General features: G+C 40.3%; 2 protein-coding genes across 9 annotated transcripts; one reads left to right on the top strand and one right to left on the bottom strand.

The window, feature by feature from the left end:
• The first annotated feature begins 10,038 nt into the window (after positions 1 to 10,038).
• Positions 10,039 to 11,884, top strand: LOC137718574 (uncharacterized). The gene is made up of 3 exons (XM_068458122.2): positions 10,039 to 10,222; positions 10,982 to 11,480; positions 11,584 to 11,884. The coding sequence occupies exons 2-3, from the start codon at positions 11,172 to 11,174 to the stop codon at positions 11,734 to 11,736; spliced, it is 462 nt and encodes a 153-aa protein (XP_068314223.2). The 5' UTR covers positions 10,039 to 10,222; positions 10,982 to 11,171; the 3' UTR covers positions 11,737 to 11,884.
• An 879-nt stretch (positions 11,885 to 12,763) lies between these two features.
• LOC137717526 (MACPF domain-containing protein At4g24290) lies at positions 12,764 to 18,745 on the bottom strand. 8 transcript variants are annotated; one of them, XM_088698547.1, is made up of 8 exons: positions 18,362 to 18,745; positions 17,868 to 18,142; positions 17,074 to 17,312; positions 16,111 to 16,330; positions 15,367 to 15,435; positions 15,054 to 15,240; positions 14,270 to 14,436; positions 12,764 to 13,904 (listed from the first exon to the last, which is right to left on the bottom strand). In XM_088698547.1, the coding sequence occupies exons 2-8, from the start codon at positions 18,126 to 18,128 to the stop codon at positions 13,218 to 13,220; spliced, it is 1,830 nt and encodes a 609-aa protein (XP_088554673.1). In that variant the 5' UTR covers positions 18,129 to 18,142; positions 18,362 to 18,745; the 3' UTR covers positions 12,764 to 13,217. The 8 variants fall into 8 exon arrangements, with proteins under 8 accessions (XP_088554673.1, XP_088554675.1, XP_088554676.1 ...); XM_088698549.1 differs by having other exon boundaries at positions 16,129 to 16,330; positions 17,868 to 18,195; positions 18,362 to 18,669; XM_088698550.1 differs by having other exon boundaries at positions 16,129 to 16,330; positions 18,362 to 18,669.
• Between the last annotated feature and the right edge of the window lie 146 nt (positions 18,746 to 18,891).

Raw genomic sequence — 18,891 nt, 5'->3', positions numbered from 1 at the left:
TGCCCGTTGAGCTGTTTGAGTCTTCAGGTCTTGATATAGTAGGAGTTCACACATGGTACTTCCTCAAGTTGTAAGCGTTTCATTGCTTCTCGATCTCTTTGTCGTTCATGGTGGCGATGGTGTAATCATCTTTGCCACTTACTCTGCTGATCTTGTACGAACCTTCCTAGATGGGATTTATCTTTTTAGAGCCTTCTTTGCGGGCAATGATGAATGCCTTTCTTTGGACTAGATCTTAAAGTTGGAATTGCCGGATCTTGGCTCTTTTGTTGTAACTAGAGAGGAGCTGCTGCTAGTAGGCTGCGATGCAGGTGATGGTCTGCTTGCGTTTCTCCTCTGCCAGATCTAAGCTTATGGCCATCTTCTTACTGTTCTGTTCAATACTTGGCAGTAGAGTGCTGATGCTTGGCACGATGATGTTGGGAAGAATGATTGCTTTCGAACTAAATGCCAAAGAAAAATGAGTCTCATCGGTTGCTTGTCTTTTGGTGGTGTGATATGCCCATAGACATCCGGGGAGTTCATCTGGCCATTTTCCCTTTTTTGTTGGTGAGGGATTTCTTGAGGCAATTGAGGATCGTCTTATTAGATGCTTCGGCCTGCCCATTGCCTTGAGGATATCTCAGCGTGGACATGTGCTGCTTGATGCCATACTTTTGGAAGAACTTCGTCAAATCTTTACCCACAAATTGTGGGCCGTTATCGGTGACGAGGGATTGAGGGATGCCAAATCGGCAAATGATGTTCCTCCATATGAAGCACTTTATGTCCGTCTGAGTCATGGTTGTCATGGGCTCTGCTTCTACCCATTTGGTGAAGTGGTCGGTTGCCACAATCATCATGCCTCTGCCCCTAGTAGCAGGCGGCATAGGTCCTACCAAGTCTATTGCCTACTACATGAATGGCCAAGGACTCGTCTGCGGGTATAGCTCACTAGCAGACAGTGCTGGTACCGGTTTGTAGCGTTGGCAACGGTCGCACCTTTGTACTAACTTCTTAGCATCTTGGTGCATGGTAGGCCAGTAGTAGCCTACGTTCTTTCTGTGCTAAGGATCGACCTCCGGTGTGATTTCTACAAACGTCTTCATGGATTGAGCTTAGAGCCTTCAAGTCAACGGGAGACGCTAGGCAGCGGAGATGTGGTCCGATGTAGGATATTTGGATGAGAATGTTGTTCCATTTGTAGTAGCATGCTGCCTTTGATTTGGAGCTTCGATTGCCGGCTCCGCCTCTATGCTTGCCTTGTCTAGATATTCCACTGGAATAGAGCGTTTGAGTTGGTGGTTGAGGGCAGAGCCTAAGCTGGCTAGCGCATCTGCATGGACGTTGTCTGCCCACGGAACTTGAGTCAGAATGTAAGTCTGAAACGCCTTAAGCTGCTTGCGTACCTTCTCTAGGTATTGTGCCATCATTGGATGTTTTGCTATATACTCCCCAGTAGTTTGGCTGGTGATTAGCTAGGAATCCAAATGAATTGCAAGCTTCTTCACCGCCAAGTCTTTTGCCTTTCGGAGGCCTGCTAGCAGGGCCTCGTACTTTGCTTCATTGTTGGATGCTTTGAAGCTTAGAGTGATCGCCTGCTCGAGCATTGAGCCGTCTGGGGTGACAAGGACCATGCCTGCTCCCGAGCCCTTGTAGTTGAATGCGTCGTCGACATGCAAATGCTAGAAATCTCCGTTTGGGGGAACATACGCACCTAAGTTGTGCTCGACTGCTTCCGGGGCGTTTCTGGGCTGCTCTGTTGCGTCGCCTAGGTTAGGCATGAATTCCGCTATGAAGTCTGCCAAGGCTTGGGCCTTTATTGCCGTGCGGGGTCGGAAAACTAAACCGTATTGGCCAAGTTCCAAAACCCACTTCATCACTCGCTGAGAAGCATCTAGACTATGTAGGATTGATCGTAAAGGATACTGAGTCATGACGATGACTGTATGAGCTTGAAAGTATGGTCTGAGCTTCTGAGCTGCAAGAACTAGCTCCAAAATAATTTTTTCGATCATCGAATATCTTGTTTCCGCATCGAGAAAAGCTTTATAAGTGTAGAATACCAGTAATTGGGCCCACAACTCTTCTCGTATAAGGGTAGAGCTCACTGCTACTTCGGAGACTGCCAGGTAGATGTATAAATTCTCCGCTACTTCCAATTTGGATAGTAAGAGAGGTGATGTGAGATACTTCTTTCGCACTCTTCATCCCATTTGTCTCGTTGTGCCTTCTTGATAACTTTGAATAAAGGCTTGCATCGATCGATGGATCGCGAGAGGAAGCGGTTGAGGATAGCTGCTCGTCCGGTCAAGCTTTGAATCTCCTTTAAGGTAGTTGGAGATTTCATCTTTCGGATTGCTCAGATTTGCTTGGGATGTGCTTCAATTCCTCGTTAGGTTACTAAATACCCTAGGAATCGACCTGAAGATACTTCGAAAGTGCATTTGGTGGGGTTGAGCTTCATCTTATACTTTATGAGGATGTTGAAAGTTTCCGCCAAGTTGCAGATGTGGTCTGATCGCTGCTTGCCTTTTACCATGATGTCGTCGACATAGACCTCCATGGTTACCCTAATTTGCTTTTTGAACATCATGTTTACTAACCTTTGGTAAATAGCTCTCGCGTTCTTGAGGCCAATGGGCATGACCTTGTAACAGTAGATGCCTCTCTCAATCACGAAAGCGGTTTTCTCCTTGATGGGCTCATACATAGTTATTTGGTTGTAGCCGGAGTATGCGTCCAAGAAGCTGAGCAGCTAATTCCCATAAATTGAATATACTAATAGATCGATCCGATAGATAGGATAAGGATCTTTTGGGCATGCTTTATTGAAGTTTGTGTAGTCTATGCAAACCCTCCATTTGCCCTTCTCTTTCTTCATAACTAGCATGATGTTGGCAAGCCATGTTGAGTGTGCTACCTCTTCTATGAATCCGACCTCCAATAACTTATCAATTTTCGCCTCGATGATCGCTACTAACTCGAGTGCGAAATGTCTTCTCTTTTAGATCACCGGTTTGACAGCAGGGTCGATGTGCAGCTTGTGGCATGCCACCTCGAGGTCGATGCCAGGCATGTCGGATGGTGACCATGCGAAGATGTCTCGATTTTCTCTAAGGAAAGTCGTGAGTTATTCCTTCTTGGCTGGGCTTAGACTTGATCCGATTTTAGCCGTTTTTTTCCGACTGCTAGGGATCAAGAATGATGTCTTCGGCCTCTTCTTCGGGTTTTCATCCTATCTTGTCTGCTTGGGCACCATCTTCTTGATCGGCTTATTGTAATTGCTATTTGGTAGCCTCTTCGTCCATTTGGACTTCGGTAACCTCTATGGGGGTAAATATCTTCTCATTTGACTCTTTCAACACTTGCACAGTGCATCGTCAGAATGCGGCCTGGTCAGACTTGATCTCTCCGACTTCTTCTCCTGGGATGTGGAATCAGATTTTTCGATACTTAACGGAAGTGACGGCATCCATCTTGATCAACCAAGGTTTCCCAAGAATCCCATTGTACGAAGATAGGTCACTTACGATCGTAAACGTCGATTTTGAGACAACTAGTGGTGTTTTCATGTCAAGTGTGATGTGGCTGATGACAGTTGAGGTGTGTCCGTTGAATTCGATGAGTACCTCTGCTCGGCGTATGATTGTGCTTTCCAGGCCTATTTTCTGAATGACTGAGAGTTGAAGTAGGTTGACTGCACTTCCGTTGTCAACAATCATTCTGCCGATTATGACATAGGCTAGTTGGACAGATACTACTAGTGAGTCGTCGTGTGGGAAATCGACACCTTTTGCATCCTGCTCGGTGAGGCCAATAATGGGTCCAGGTTGGGTATCAACTGCTTAGAGTTGTGAGACTAGTAAAGCCTGCTGGATCTTCCTCTTCTTAAAGTTGCTGGTGGCCCTCAAGTACTCAGACTCGACGAAGATACCATTGATTCGAATCTTCTTAGTTGGTGGCTTTTCGTCATAGTCTGCGTTCTTTCTTGGCTGTGCAGTTGGCTAGTCCAAGTATCTGTCGACCTTGCCTTCTTTCACAAGCTTCTCTAGGTAGTTCTTCCAAATGTAGCAGTCGTCAGTTGTGTGACCAGGACCTCGGTGGAATATGCAATACTTGGTGTGGTCCAACTTAGAAGTATCTCATTTTGATTGTTTCGGCAGCTTGAACCATGGCTCGTTCTTGATGTCACGAATGATTTAATGGATAGGAATCGAAAACTTAGAATAGTTCTTGGTCATTGTGCATTCTTTGGCCGTGGGTCGATCCCTACGTTTGGCCTTCTGCCTGTTCTTGTTAGACTGCTTCCTGTCTTCCATTCTTTAAGCCACTGCTGACTTTTTTCGAGGCTGCTTAGACACCTTTTCAACTTGTCGAGTCTCTTCCCAAAGTGCATGCTTCTTTGCCAGAGCAAAGGAATTTGCTAAAGTTGAGTCTTCTTTCATGATCATTTCTTTGAACAGTGGGTGGTCTGCTGAGAGTCATTTTTGGAAGGCTGCACTTGCTATCGAGTCGTCACATACGACGATCTTTGCCTTCTTCGCTTTGAACCTCTTCATATAGTTTCTGAGCGACTCCTTTAGGTTTTTCTTCACGTTGAACAAGTGGTCGAACTTTTTCTTGATCGAGCAATAAGATAAGTATTCTTTGGTGAAAACTAAGCAAAGATCATCAAAATTCTAGATGGATCATGGTGGCAAGGTGTGAAACTAATCTTGCGCCTCGCCTTTTATAATGGTGGCGAATATTTTGCACATAAGAACATCATTGTTCCGGTAAAGGATCATTGCGCTTCGATAGTGCTTCAAGTGCCTTTCTGGATCTCCATCTCATTTGAAAGATATGCAGTGTGGCATGCTAAACTTGTGTGGAGACTCTACCTGCTCATGTTGGTTATATCTTGCCGTAGTGCTTCATTAGCCACTTCGTTGCATTGGAAATTACACAATCGTTCGTTAAGGAGTCTCTCTACCTCTTCTTGGATTTGCCTTTGTTGGGGTAGCGAAGCCCTCGGCTGCCCCTGGTCTTGACCTGTTAGTCTAGGTTACTCTTCCCCATGCTCGGCTCGTCTATGCCACGGCTGCGATGCATGGGTAAATTTCTAGTAGGCAAGGGATTTCTTCGTAGGCTGCTAGTTGAACTTGAGCAGGACTGAGTGATTGCTTCTCTTTGTTCATCGTGCTGCCTGCTCTGATGTGATGTAGAGAATGCTCTTTGTGGGCCTAGCCGCGAATAAACGTTTTGCCTAAAAGGCTGTTTATGTTAACTATCGGAGCGTAACCCCAACAATGAGTGTATACTCGTTCGTGGGCCTAATCGAGAGTGTGCGCTCCTCCGCGCGCTAAGAAGGGAGTATACGCTATCTCGAGGGCCCAATCGGGAGTGTACGCTACCCAAACGCTAGGTTCGTGGTTGATCGAGTGGCTGCTTGCCAGGACCCTGTTGAAGAGGTTCCTCATCTGCCCTTGTCCTACTTCGGGACACCTCATTTGGGGCATGTTGGATCTCGATGCATTGCAAGAGCTGATTCACCAAGGTCGTCTATTGTGCAAGGGCGTTCGTCAACTTTATGACTTGTCGGGACAAATGTTGTTCGCCATTCGGATTGGAAGAGCTTGGAAGAAATGTGCCTCGTTGAGCAATGGAATGGTGGTAGACTCCGGGCGCGAGATTTGAGTTGGGAAATGTCAAATTTGCGGAGAAATGTGGTGAAAATGGCCACAGCTTGTTGGTTGGGATATTCTTAAGCCGACTTGGGCTGCTCGGGAAACCACGGGAACAGGCTGGGCTGCAGGAGTGGGCTACTTGGCATGTGATACACGTAGGTGCGAGGCTTGGGCTCGGTTTGGCAACGCGTTGGGCATGGAATGACATGGCTTGGGCCATGGCCTTGGTGCCGTAAGCTTTGGATGGCACGACTTGGGCTTGCTTAGATGGCACAGCTCGCACCATGGTGGTGACACCATGGACCTCGCCGTGGGTGGCCACCGTGGTGGTGGTGCCATTCCACTTATTGTCACATTTAGCCTCGTGGATCATCGAGGTCCCATTTCTTGGATGTTGGAATTTTCACTTATTGAATTTTCTAAATTTCTTGCCATTGTACTTCTTTTTTACGTTTTATCAAAGAATATTCACAAATAAAAAATTCTAATAATAAAAATGTACAAAAAATCTACAAATGAACAAGAAGATAGAAAAATCTTAGATGCGAGAGTCTTCTACAAGTGTGGGACTCAACTCTCAATGAAAGCACCAATTTGTGGATGCAAATTTCTTCCTCTTGATCTTGGACAAGATTGCACCTACAAAACAATTAACACCTTTGGTCAAGGCCAAGAGCCTCATGTACCCACGACGAATTGGGGGGGGGGGGGAGGGGGGGCTTTGGCCGAAGAACCTCCGATGCCAAAGTTAGAATTTAGAGAGAAAGTGTTTGAGAATTTTAGAGAATTTGAACAAGAGAATTGGAAGTCCATTTTGAGGAGAATGATGAGGTTTAAATAGGAGAGTGGCCGGCCTCCTTGGTTGAGAGAGGACCGGCCACCTACCACCCTTTGTGGGCTAGATTCTTGATTTGTGTTAAATTGAGAATTATGGAATAATTACCTAATTGATTAGCTAATCACTATAATAGAAAAAGGAAGATTTGGGAGTTTACCTTGTGGAGAAGATTGGATGAGGATAGATGAAATAGGTTTTGAATTGTTACTTATTTTGGGTACTTTTGACTTGGTTGAGTGATGATTGCCCACTGCTCACGCGTAGGAATCCTAGTATGCTTAAAGGGTATTTTTATCCTCTTTTACCAAAAAATCCACGTGTCGTCTTGTGATTACTTTTGGCTCCACAATATGCAAATTGAAAGACAACAATGGAGTGATTACGAGTAGGTCACTGACTCGAACTGAGAATTTACCTTGCCTTACGTTACTTACGCACTTAACGACAGGTATAGAATCAATTTCACATGCGATCCATTATGTAATGTTTTTACGTGAGAGCATGCTTTAAATAAAGTGAAAATGTACTCTATTTAAAGTAACGAGAAGTATAAGATGTCGAATTACGGTCCAAATTCTTTGTTTGACAACACTAGTAAAGTTATTGGCATAATTTATGTTGGTGTGGTGCAACATTTGCTTGTTTTAGGATAAAAAAAGTGTAAAGATCTTAAGAAAATGAAAGAGTATATTTAGTCCTGATAGGCTTTCACATCAGTCCCAGACATGGTGATGGCCTTGTTGACAAAAGGGTTGCACTCAATGCCAAGGCAACCCCACTCTTCCTATTTTTCTCACCATTTTATTTTAATATAATTCTTGCGTGATTCGTTGCCTAAATTTTCCCCTTTTTTTGGTTCAATTGGCGGAAAGGGATCTGATCGGATCCCTTCCATCAAATCCATCCAATTAATAAATTCGGATTCTTGAAATCTGATTCAACGGTTAAAGTTATTATAATTTTTAAAGAAACCCTCTGTTTTTAACCGTTGAATCAAATTTCAAGGGTCCAGATTCATTGATTGGGTGAATTTGATAGAAGGGATCAAGAGAGAATCCCTTTCCTCAATTGGCTTGCTCATAAAGGAAGTGTGCAGAAATGAGAAAATTGCAGGCGAAAATTCCTTGTTTTTTTTTTTTTTTTTTTTTTTTGTTTTTGTTATCTTATTAATGTCTATTCATAATTTAAATTTTGGATTAAACTTCATCATCCAACCGAACATAATGATACTCTTATTTATAATACCACGATACTAGGCTCGACATTGGCTCATGATTAATTACATGAGTGAGCCAATACAATCGTTTACTATCCTTTTTAAGTTTTTAAGAATTGAGATTCAAATCTCACACTCTAGAGTATGCGAACTGAGCAATCTAGATCGTTCAACTTAAATCATACAGTTTTTATTAACTCATTTTACTGATCCACCTCACATACATTCTCTCTTGAACGCTCCTAGCCTAATCTCTAAATTCCCAAGTGCGAGATGTGGAGAGGATCTCAATCCATACTTTACAACTTTGCGTTGAGTTTTGGTGGGTTTTTCTTTGTAAAGAATTCTGGTATTGGCTCTAGTGATTATGACAAAAGTCTCAAAAGGTTATATTTAAAAAAAATATATATATATATATATATATATATATATGTATATGAGGAACAAATTAATATGGTCTATATATCTATATGTCACCTCATCCTTTTTTTAGCTCTGTTTTTTTATGCATGTTAATTGCAATGCTACTACCCCTATTGTCCCATTTCTTTCTTCTTCTTTTTTTCATTTTTTAAATTTAATTATTATTGAGATGAAAGACAGGGTTCGAAACTATTATAAGAATTTAGAGAATGAAAAAAATTTCAAACTCGAACTCTAGACACATAAGATATTATAATATTATGCGTGACCCATTTCGTCTTGAATCATTCATTCCTCATCTGCTGCTGGTACGGCACAGCTATGATTGACTCTCTCTCTCTCTCTCTCTCTCTCTCTCTCTCTCTCTAGATTTCCCACCATAAATTTTTCATTTAAATTTCTATTTTTTGGTATTTTCATAACCTCTGGCCGTTATTTGTTTGGGTTTTAAATAAATTTAATACATATTTTGCACTTGCAGCAGCCTTTAGTTAGTTTTAATAATTTTTAGCAGCTTTTTCTTTTTTATGTCTTTATTTTTGTGCTCTTTGATTAATTTAGTGGGTGATTATTGGGGAAAATCTAGTTAATTTCCACCCAGGGGCAGATGGACTCATGTGGGTTAATAAGTAGGTTTAGAATTACAAATTGTGACTTAAATGAAGTTTTTGTTTAAAACAATGCTTGATTCCTTACATTAAAATATCATTCTTCCTTTAATGGAATGAGTATCTTCTTCGGATTCTCTTCTTGAGGATCCAGAAGATCCTTCAATTATGTCCGTTCATCATAAATCGTGCGGTCAATTTTCGTCAAATACTATTTGTGTTTCAATTTTAAATAAATAATTTAAAATGATTTCTAACTACACGATGTATGATGAATGAACACAATTAAAAGATCCTCGGGATCCTCACAAATAAAATCCGGAGAGGATTCTCATTTCCTTTAATGACTAGGTAGCGCCATTTCACCATACTATAAACGTCATTCCCTCTAGAAAATTCGTTTGATTTAGAGACTATTTAGTCATCCATATGAATCAAACAAATTGATGCTTGGTTATGAGAATGTTACTTGTAACCAATTGACAATATGAGGAGTAGCCCAACTCCTTATAAGTCTTACGTGTGACGAATTTTCAAGCCTAACATGTAGACAACACAAGTTAGGTGATGTGAATCACTAGTGGCCAATGGGCTTCACACGTGACCAGTGGGCTTCACAAGTGAAGAAAGTTGGAGTTCCACCATAAAACCAATTGGCAATATTGGGGAGTAGCTCCACTCCTTGTAAGCCATTGCATAGTTTGATCATTGACCGATGTGGAACTTTGTCCTCACGTTCTCATAGACACATATGGATAGCTAAACAAACTTCAAATTGAATGATTTTTTTTTTAGTATAAAATCTTTAGATGATGATAAAGATAATAAATAATTCTTGCTATAACATTTATACGGTAGAATGATGTCACATCGTTAGTACCAAAATGAAATTTAAACTAGTCTAATTTACATACAAGGAGCCAAGTATTGTCGTTTTCTTTATTTGAGCAATATTCTAGTCTAATTTAAACTAGAAGAAAATGAAATTTAATTTAATGTAGTAGTGATGTAGCTAATTTGATTACACTCGAATCTGCTAGTACCAAAATGAAGCTTATCCCTTAGATAAAGATAACTTTTAAAAAGCACCAAATACAAATAGGGCAGTCTTGTTTTTTGGCAAGACGGACAAACAAGGAGGCCCACCCCTTTGATTTCTTTAAGCTTGCTTCTTCGGACAAGTTATAGTATCCATCAAGCTAGGCATCAAAAGATCATGAACAAAAACATGAAAAGAAAACTTTGCTGTGCTACCAATGCCATTGCCAATCGGATTATCATATAACTTTGTCTTTACATTTTCTGTGGGGTGAGAGCAGCTTTCTTCTAAATAATGCAATCACAAGTGTGTGTGTGTGTGTGCGCGTGCGCGTGTGGGTAACTTGTTCTTCTGTGGCAGCTAGTTAAGCTGTCTAATCGGAGACGAAGATTTACGGTTGCTGCCATAGCTATGGAGCAGAATTAATGGAATTACTGCTTTTAAGACCAGGTTAGTCGTTAAACATCAAGCTTTTATGTCATTGCAGTGCTAATTATGTTCCTAATAGCGTTCAGAAAATCTTACTCTTTTGGTCAGTGGCGAAGCCACATAAGCGCAAGGATGTGCGGCCGCAATTTTAATGGAGTAGGCTGTTTCTTTTGGTTTCAAGCACAAAAATCTGTTTTTCTATTTTGTTTTTTTCTTATACTTTTGGACTAGGTTTCCAGCCGCAGACTTGAGCGTACCTAAGTTGGCTTGAGCAATTACCCCCTCTGCATTCAAGTCTGAATCCCCCACTCATAAGTTCAAATAAATTTAGTGTAGACTATCGCTCAAATTAGAAAACAAGAAAGTTTTGGGACTGAGTCTGATTCTTGCCAAACACTTCAAATTGATTTTGGAATTTCAATAGAGTTTCAGTGACAGATAGATATAAAGCTGTTGATAAAATTTAGAGATAGGGGATGAGGAGGCCGTTCTATCAGATAGTTAGCCCTTTCTAATCGTCTGAGTGGGAAGGAAGTAGCTACTTGTAGTTGATGGCTAATCCCGGGGTCTTGGTTCTTTCTTTCTACCTCGTGTGGGTTTAGAGAGTAAGGCTTCTACTATTGTAGTCACACCAAGCCTTATGGGTAGTTCGATAAAAAAATCTTTCCCATTTTTTGGGTTTTCGTTTATTCATGTTGATTTCAGCAGAGTATTGGTTTTGAAACATCCTTACAACCAACATCAGAATGTTAAAAGTTACTTTCATGTGTTCCTTTTCAGCTTGAGGTTTCAAGCATTCAAAATGTATGTGCAAAGACAAACTTACACAAGAAGAAATATTAGCTGCATCTGAATTATCTGCAACAAGCATACCAAATACTCGTTAATTAGTTTGAGCATATCCATACCAAATACCCGAAATCAGCTTTGTAGAGGGGAGAGGAAAGCGAAAACCTAGTGACCGGAGACTATGAACAAGACTGGTTCGGAAAGACCGAAGCCATGGAACGGATACATTACAAGTACAGACCCTAGCCCGTCTCAAGCAGGAGGGATCGATCGACAAGTGCAATGGCAAAGCTACGGGACATCATCCATGAGCGCGATTTCTTACGGTTTTGTAGCCACGGCTATCTTGATTTCCATGTTTCTTATCATGGCCATCTTTGAACATTTGTTTAGGCCAAGTCCTAATCCCTTCTCCACACCTCAAGCTCTCCCTCGTGCTTCTCTGGAGTCTGCACATTTCGACAAGCATGGAAGAATTAATCGACAAAGTGTAAGTAATTTGTTTCTACTTCGTATGCATTTGCTCTCGAAAGAAAGCGATTACATGTACTAGTTTGAGCTCGCTGATCATAGTTTGTTCGTCGATGTTGCAGGTTTCAACGTTGTGTGCGTCGGATTTCTCAGTAGTGATGCCGGGAGAGCAGTGTCCGACCTACATTGCGCAACGGGCTCCTCTCCCGACGTGCTCCAGGGAAGGGGTGTATTGGCCTTCCCATGAACATAATAAATTTGTACTTCCTCCTTAGGATGATTGTAGAGGATGATAGTTTCACCGAGGCATTAAATTATCGGTACTGAGAGAGGGTGTTTGTATATTAGTTTTACCAAATCATGATGTTTCTTCACCATATAATAATCAACAATTGACTACTAGGGGGTTTAAATTGTCAAAAATCATATATTTCATGCTTTGTGTTTTGTTTTCCTTATCTGAAAGCGAACAAATTATATACGTAGTACACTGCCATGTGACGTCCCGTGTCAATAAAATAAAAGTAAATTGTAGTAATGGTCCCTTAATTTTAACTCAATTGGAGCAATGGTCCCTCAACTAAAAATCTATTACCATTTGTCCCTCAACTTTAATCCAATTGAAGAAATGGTCCCTTATCTTTAATTCAATTGGAGCAATAGTCCCTCAAACTTTAACCCAATTGTAGCAATGGTCCTTTCAACATAACTCATTTTGACAAAATTCTGACGAAGTTGACGAATGACCATAGCTACACATTTTTATGACTTGAGGAACAAATGGTAATAGATTTTTAGTTAATAGACCATTGCTCCAATTTGATTAAAATTGAGAGACCATTGCTACAATTTACTCATAAAATAATAACAATGGACAAAAACGGACACGTCTTTATTTCATTGACACAAGACATCACCATAGTAGTGTACCTATGTCATATAAGTCCTCCATTTGAAAGTTGGTGCTTCTTGGGGGACCAAGATCCACTCTAGATCTGTGTCTGGAGCACGGGAACCAAGAGTTTCAGACCACTCAATTTCAATCATACACTTCTTATTTACCCATTTTACTGGCCTACTTCACAAAAACTCAAAAACTTGAACGGCTCGGATCTCTCTCTCTCTCTTGAACAATCTGAATCTCTTGATCCACGTGCTCCGAACACAAAGATTAGAAGCGGATTCATTCCAACTCTTTACATGCTTTTGTGTGCTTCTTTTGTTTCTTCAGATTTTTCAACCTTCAGTTTAGGAATAAACTTATGACAAATTATGATCTGCAATTTGTAAAATCGATCGGTCTTGAAGCTTAATTTGTGACATCAAATTATTTTCAAGGAATGCAATGCAAAAAATGGATTCCCTTCCCTATTTGTTTACAAGGAAGACGATGATACCGCCTCCTTTTTCTGTTCCGGTAAATTCATCCAAATCCGGCCGCCATGCCCGGCACGCCTGGTCACTACCGAAAGCCAACGCTTAGCTCACCCAGTCCAAAATTTTACACCATACAATTTCCAAATGGCAGAACCCTGCCCTGTTGTAAACTTGTCAAGGTCAGAAAAATCCACATTGCAAAAACAAATGACATGAGAGGTGAGAAATGAAATATACAACAGCCTCGGCAACTCTCCAGTACCGGATGCCGCCGCCTATATCCTCGCATCTCCTCCGTTCTTCCTCCCAGCACCAAGCATCTATACCATCTCTACCTTTTTTTTTTTTACCAATTTTCTTTGACAAGCAGCGGAATCCGCTACTGTCCCTCCAACTCTTCTTCATCAGGTAAAATTACAGTCAATAAAGAATATTTCACACGGAGTGATATCCTGCCCTTCTCAACCACTAGCCTTGCCCCAGAGACAACCCAATAACCTGGAGTCTCCTGTGGCCCTCTTACCATCTCTGTTGTGTCAACGAATTTCTGAAGCTTTGAGGCTTGGATAGGAACCGGAGGACCTCCAGGGTAAACGGCAGAGTTTATGTTCACATCTGCTGGCCGTGGAGGTGGCTTCTGAACTGTTGTAAAATGATGGCTGATTAGTATTGATATGAGTCCGGACTTATGTGCCAAACCTGGTGATCCATCCCACTCAGGACGCTTTACAATTGTCGCGCCAAAAACAGTGGAGAAGCGGAGTCTCAAGAAGAGAATATTCTTTATTCCATAATTCTCAACCTGTAACTGGGCTCCAGTTACTATTGAATGATCCTCATCAGACTCCACAGGGGCAGTGCAGACATGGGAGAAGTTCTTCCACTGGACTTTCTCATAGTATTTACGATCATAGGGATCACGACGAAAGTTTCCATTTGGATCATCTTCGAGTTGGAAGATTTTTGGAAGAGAGGAGAGGTGTTGTAAGTGAATGGCCAAACGGTTGCTTCTTTTGCCCTCTAGATACAGTCGCAGGCCAGTCACTGGCCTCTTTCCCACATCAACCTGATATCAGCATATAACAAATAAGATTTCTGCCGGTAAGGAAACTATTTTTAAGCACAACAAGTACTCATGGAATTCCTCCTCTCTTTTTTCTGCTCAATAATCAAGCGGTTTGGTTAATGCAATGGAATTATTGGCGCATCATAAGAGAATGAATAAGAGTAAATGACCATTCAAACAGATGCCATCCATACAGCATGTTAATTTTTCCCATGTTAATGGATGAATGTCTCATTTGGTTCAAAGTTCCATATGATAAAAAATCAAGAAAAAAAAAAAGGCATAAACATAGAACATTTACAATTAAAACACTCATGCAACAAAATTTTACTTCTGCTAAATAAAAGTTAAAGGAGACACTTTACCAGACTGGTGTTCACGTAAAGTTTGGGCCCCATTAAACTAAACTGTAGAGATACATTGCTTTGTTGCTTCCGCTGTGGACCAAGGGGAAGGTCGCTAAAAACTGGTGCCCATTGCCTCGGCAGCTGAAACTCCAAAAACTGATGGAGTTCTTCAATTGGTGGTTTATCTGTAAGAATAGGAGCAGAATTAAAATTTCCACATGTTAACTCCTGCCATGTTAATATATATAGCGGTGTGCTATCCACACGCCCCTTTTTACTTCTCACACACCCCTTGTTAATTTCTGTCCGTTGATCTTCTTCAATTCATCCGATCCGACGGCCGAAAACCAAAAAGGTGTGGGAGAAGTAAAAAGGGATGTGTGGATATCACACCCCTATATATATGTTTAAGAAAAATTCGTGTTGTCATAGTTGATATTTTCTTCTCCTATAAGAGAAGAAAATATGGTGAAGAATAAGCAGCTCCCGAAGTAACTAAAGTAAATACAAATAAGCAGCTTTCAAAGGCAGGTGCTCACAAACACACGCTGCCAAACTGTGAAATCAGACCGTGCGTCCAAACAAGATTCCACTTGATCAATGATCCAGACTGACAATTTGGCAACCTAACAAACCAAACTATTTGGTTGAAATTTCAATAAGGCACTTACTATTGTTCAACATAGGAGCCTAATAGTAATATCTAAAGATATGACGTGCACTTATGAGAATCAAGAATTTAAAAGCAGCAAATAGAAAATAAAATGCAAAAGTGACGCAAACAGGAAAATCTTTTGCTTACATCGTAAATAAAGGTTTATGGCATGGCTCAAGAATCCACTCCCAGGGACTCCATTCAACAGAGTGGTAATTGGTATAAATGACATTGTGATCACATCAGGCTCCAACTGAACAGTTTGTAACCATTCATTATGCGATAGATTTCTCGTATCACTTCCACCTCTCCTCTTGCAAATGCTTACAATGTCCTGCAATTAAAGTAACTTAGAAACAAAAAACAGAATTGAAAAAGTAGCGATTTATTTTTTGATCTATATATCTGATAACCAACGAATTCAGTAAGACAATCAACAAGGTTTAGCAATTATACGCACCTCCTTGTGTGAATAAGTACTTGATGGACTAGTATCTGCAAACCGCAACCGCTGCTCCCTGATTTCAAACTGAAAAACAAATGATTGGATAAGGAACTTTTTTGAACGGGAAAAAAGGATAAGTAACTTATGCATGTAGAATTTATAATACAGTAGAAATAGAGAAAAGCAGACTTAAAACAACGTTTTAACTTAATTCTTGTATTATCAGTAATAATAAGAAATTGTCCAGGGTTAAATTACAAGGAATGGACTACGTATAAAGCCAATCCTTTGTTGAAGAAAAGAATTATATAAGCAATTCAAAGTCCAACCTCACAAATTCCTGCCAAACTAGTTCGCCACCTATGCTGGTCATACTAATGGTTCCCTATAACAACATTCAATCATTGGTTGGTCATACTCCCTAACAACTATGAAACTTCCATGATTATCATCCTTCACACCAAATGATAACTTTTAAGAAAATAAAAAAGTTTGCACGTCATAATCTATTATGGATTCATCTGAAGCTTTTCTTTTCAAATCATTATGATCAACTCACGAATTTTGGCACATCTAGGAAAGGATACATCCTTTGGTCTCCAGCCACCGTATACTTACTAGAAACTATAGCAAGGTTCAAAATTACTCAAGAGGAAAGGATGTTAACTTTTGACATTCAAAGACCTTGTAATCCATTTTTCTTTTTTAAGAAACAGGTCATTTTTAAGAATTAAGAACTAAAACTATTAAATGACGTACCATAGACATGTTACGAACCTTGCCATTCTTGTAACCTTGTTCCGAAGGCATACCAGACTGTCCATTGGCGTCTAAAAACCTTTTATCTGCCATATCCTTTAGCTTTTTCTGTATATCGGCCGGTTGAAGAGTTGAAGAATGCTGCTGCTTCATATATATAACATCTTTCCCTCCCATCTTCACACCAACAACAATATGCGTTCCAAAGGTCTCTATAAACCTAGAATGAACATGAGAACATGTTCCAGTTTTCAAAATTTTAATACAGTAGACATGGATACACACACACACACGCACATATTTATCATAACATGCCTTGCAGAAGACTCAATCCCATCTATTACAACATTTTACTAATGCCATATAGACCAATAAAAGCATCAACATGAAAATTAGGTATTTCGCTAGAGAACCATGACATCCAAGTATTGCAGAATTTGCAGGAATATACATAAGCATGAAACATACTTGAGGTCCACTGAATTTAAGGCAATTAATTATGGCAACAGCATTTGAAAGAAGTATGCAACAATCAATTCCCTTCTTCAACAGGATTCAAGACTAAGATTAGTTGACGGAACGAGAAGAATGTGTCCTAAAGGTGGAATAATGCCCATGAGGGGGGTGGAGAATGCATCCAAGGGACAGATCAACAAAAACTTCACAAAAATATAGAAAACTCACTTGCTACAGATTTAAAAAGGTAAATAAACATAATGGACAAGCTTTGTGAACCATGGTTCTTACTCATTTCTTTTCTTCTTTTTCCCCCATTTTGTAACTTCCACAATACAAGAAACATAGGTGCATGGCATAGGCAAACAACTAGCATATGAAGTACATTACAAAAACAAGCTTCCTATCAGAAGTTAATAGACTTTATATGAAACTTCAAAGACCAAGCTTAGCATGTAGATCAACGCTAATGTTATAATTTGACTAAAAACTCCAAAAACCTCTCACCTGGCTAATGCAGCAGGGTCCCACGATGATGGGACTGCTTTTTTAACATTCTCGCGCAGTACCATCTGAGATTTTTCTAGTGCAACAGAATAGAGAGTGATGGACACCCCATCAAAAGCAAGGGTCTTAGTGTTGGCTGCATCTTTCTGCCAACAACCTGAGAATTCAAACATAGAATTGAAGAGACCCGAGGGTATTTTTCCAGTCAAAGATATTTCCTGGTTGAACTGCTCTGACATCTGCAAGAGAGAAAAAAAATTATAGAAAATTTAATTTCTCTCTACTACCGCTCCAAATGCTTAAAGTAAAATCACAGTTACAAAATAAGATTATACCAAAAGAACATATATTTTACTAAAAATCTGGCCTCACCGCCACCCAATCCCCATAACCGAACAATATGAAGCCTTGATTTTGCACTACGACATTTTTGTTTTCATCTTTTAATTTCTCGGGGGTGGGAGGAGTGGTAAACACACATTGAACTATATCATTGTAGTGTTCATTTTCGAACTAGTTATATTACTATAATGATCAGGTAATCATTAAACATTATACGAATAACATTTTTCGCTTGATGTCTTCCGATCCCAATGTGACTCTTAAATGTCCTCCATTACTACTCTAGATTGCATCCAACTACACGAATGTTTTAAAACAAGCCAAGCCGTGATAGCGGCGCATTTGAACATTAGAGTTTAGATTACAAAACTTCAAGAAACGACATGCATACCAAAATTCAATCAATAAGAAAAACATGCATTAGAATTGCGATTAAGAAAAACTGAAGATACCTGTTGGAAAGAGATAACATCGGACCTGAATCGTGTGCGCTCTCCTTTATCGCATTTAATCGATTTGGGAACATTTGGGATGGTAATCCCGCCCGGAAGAACAACCTCGCGACCTCCACCGTCATCGATTTCAATCAATCGAGCAGTGTGAGACTCCCCTTTACAGTACTTGAGCCGTAAATCAATGGATATATCGTATCCACGCCCAATCGATGCAATTGCAATTTCAGCAGCTTCCCTAGCTGGAGCCTTAAGAGCCATTGCTCAGCGCATCGCTCTCATTCACCAAATCAAGATCAAATGTCTGCATTACATACAAAATTCGAGTCTATACGTAAACAAAAATTCTAATTTAGAAATGATCTATCTGCAGGGACCATAAATTCAGCTGAAAGTGAAGAAAAAATGGAATTTTTTTACAGAGAAACCAGATCGAAGCTCAAGAACTAACAAAAAATTGACAGAATTTGCAAAAGTGGACGAGGATTCAATACATTTTTGGAGCAGAAACAGAGAGGGAATCGAGCCGAAACGCCGTCGTTGCAGTCGGAATTCCTGCGAATTGCGCAATGCCAGTGCGAGATTGGGCTTCGATTGTACAAAAACTTGGGTCGAGGAGTGGACTGACTGGTTTTCGAAAGAGAGAAACCCTAGTCACAGAGTGAGAGAAGTGTCAACTGAATGAGTGAAAAGCACGGGGGAGAGAGAGAGAGAGAGAGAGAGAGAGAGAGAGTAAAAGTGAGAGTTGTGGGGTTTGACGGAATTTGAAAGATTTATTGACTGGTCGTCTCGGTCGGTCGTCGTCAATGACAAGTGAAGAACCAGAGAAAATGAAGGTACGGGGAAGGATCAAGCTCCCCAAATTTTCGTTTATTTTTAGCATTAATTACGATTTACACAATATTTTTAAAATGAGTTATGAATTTTTTTTTTTTTTTTTGTCGAACGATATATTTTGTTAGATTAGTTATTAACGGAATTTGAATACATGTCGTTATACAAGAGCTTAACACTTTTCTACTAC

The sequence above is a fragment of the Pyrus communis genome, chromosome 8 (genome assembly GCF_041283825.1).
Source record: "Pyrus communis isolate YQ-2024b chromosome 8, ASM4128382v1, whole genome shotgun sequence".
Taxonomy (NCBI): Eukaryota; Viridiplantae; Streptophyta; class Magnoliopsida; order Rosales; family Rosaceae; genus Pyrus; species Pyrus communis.
Note: the sequence above shows the minus strand (reverse complement) of the source record. Positions and strands in the feature narration are given on the sequence as shown.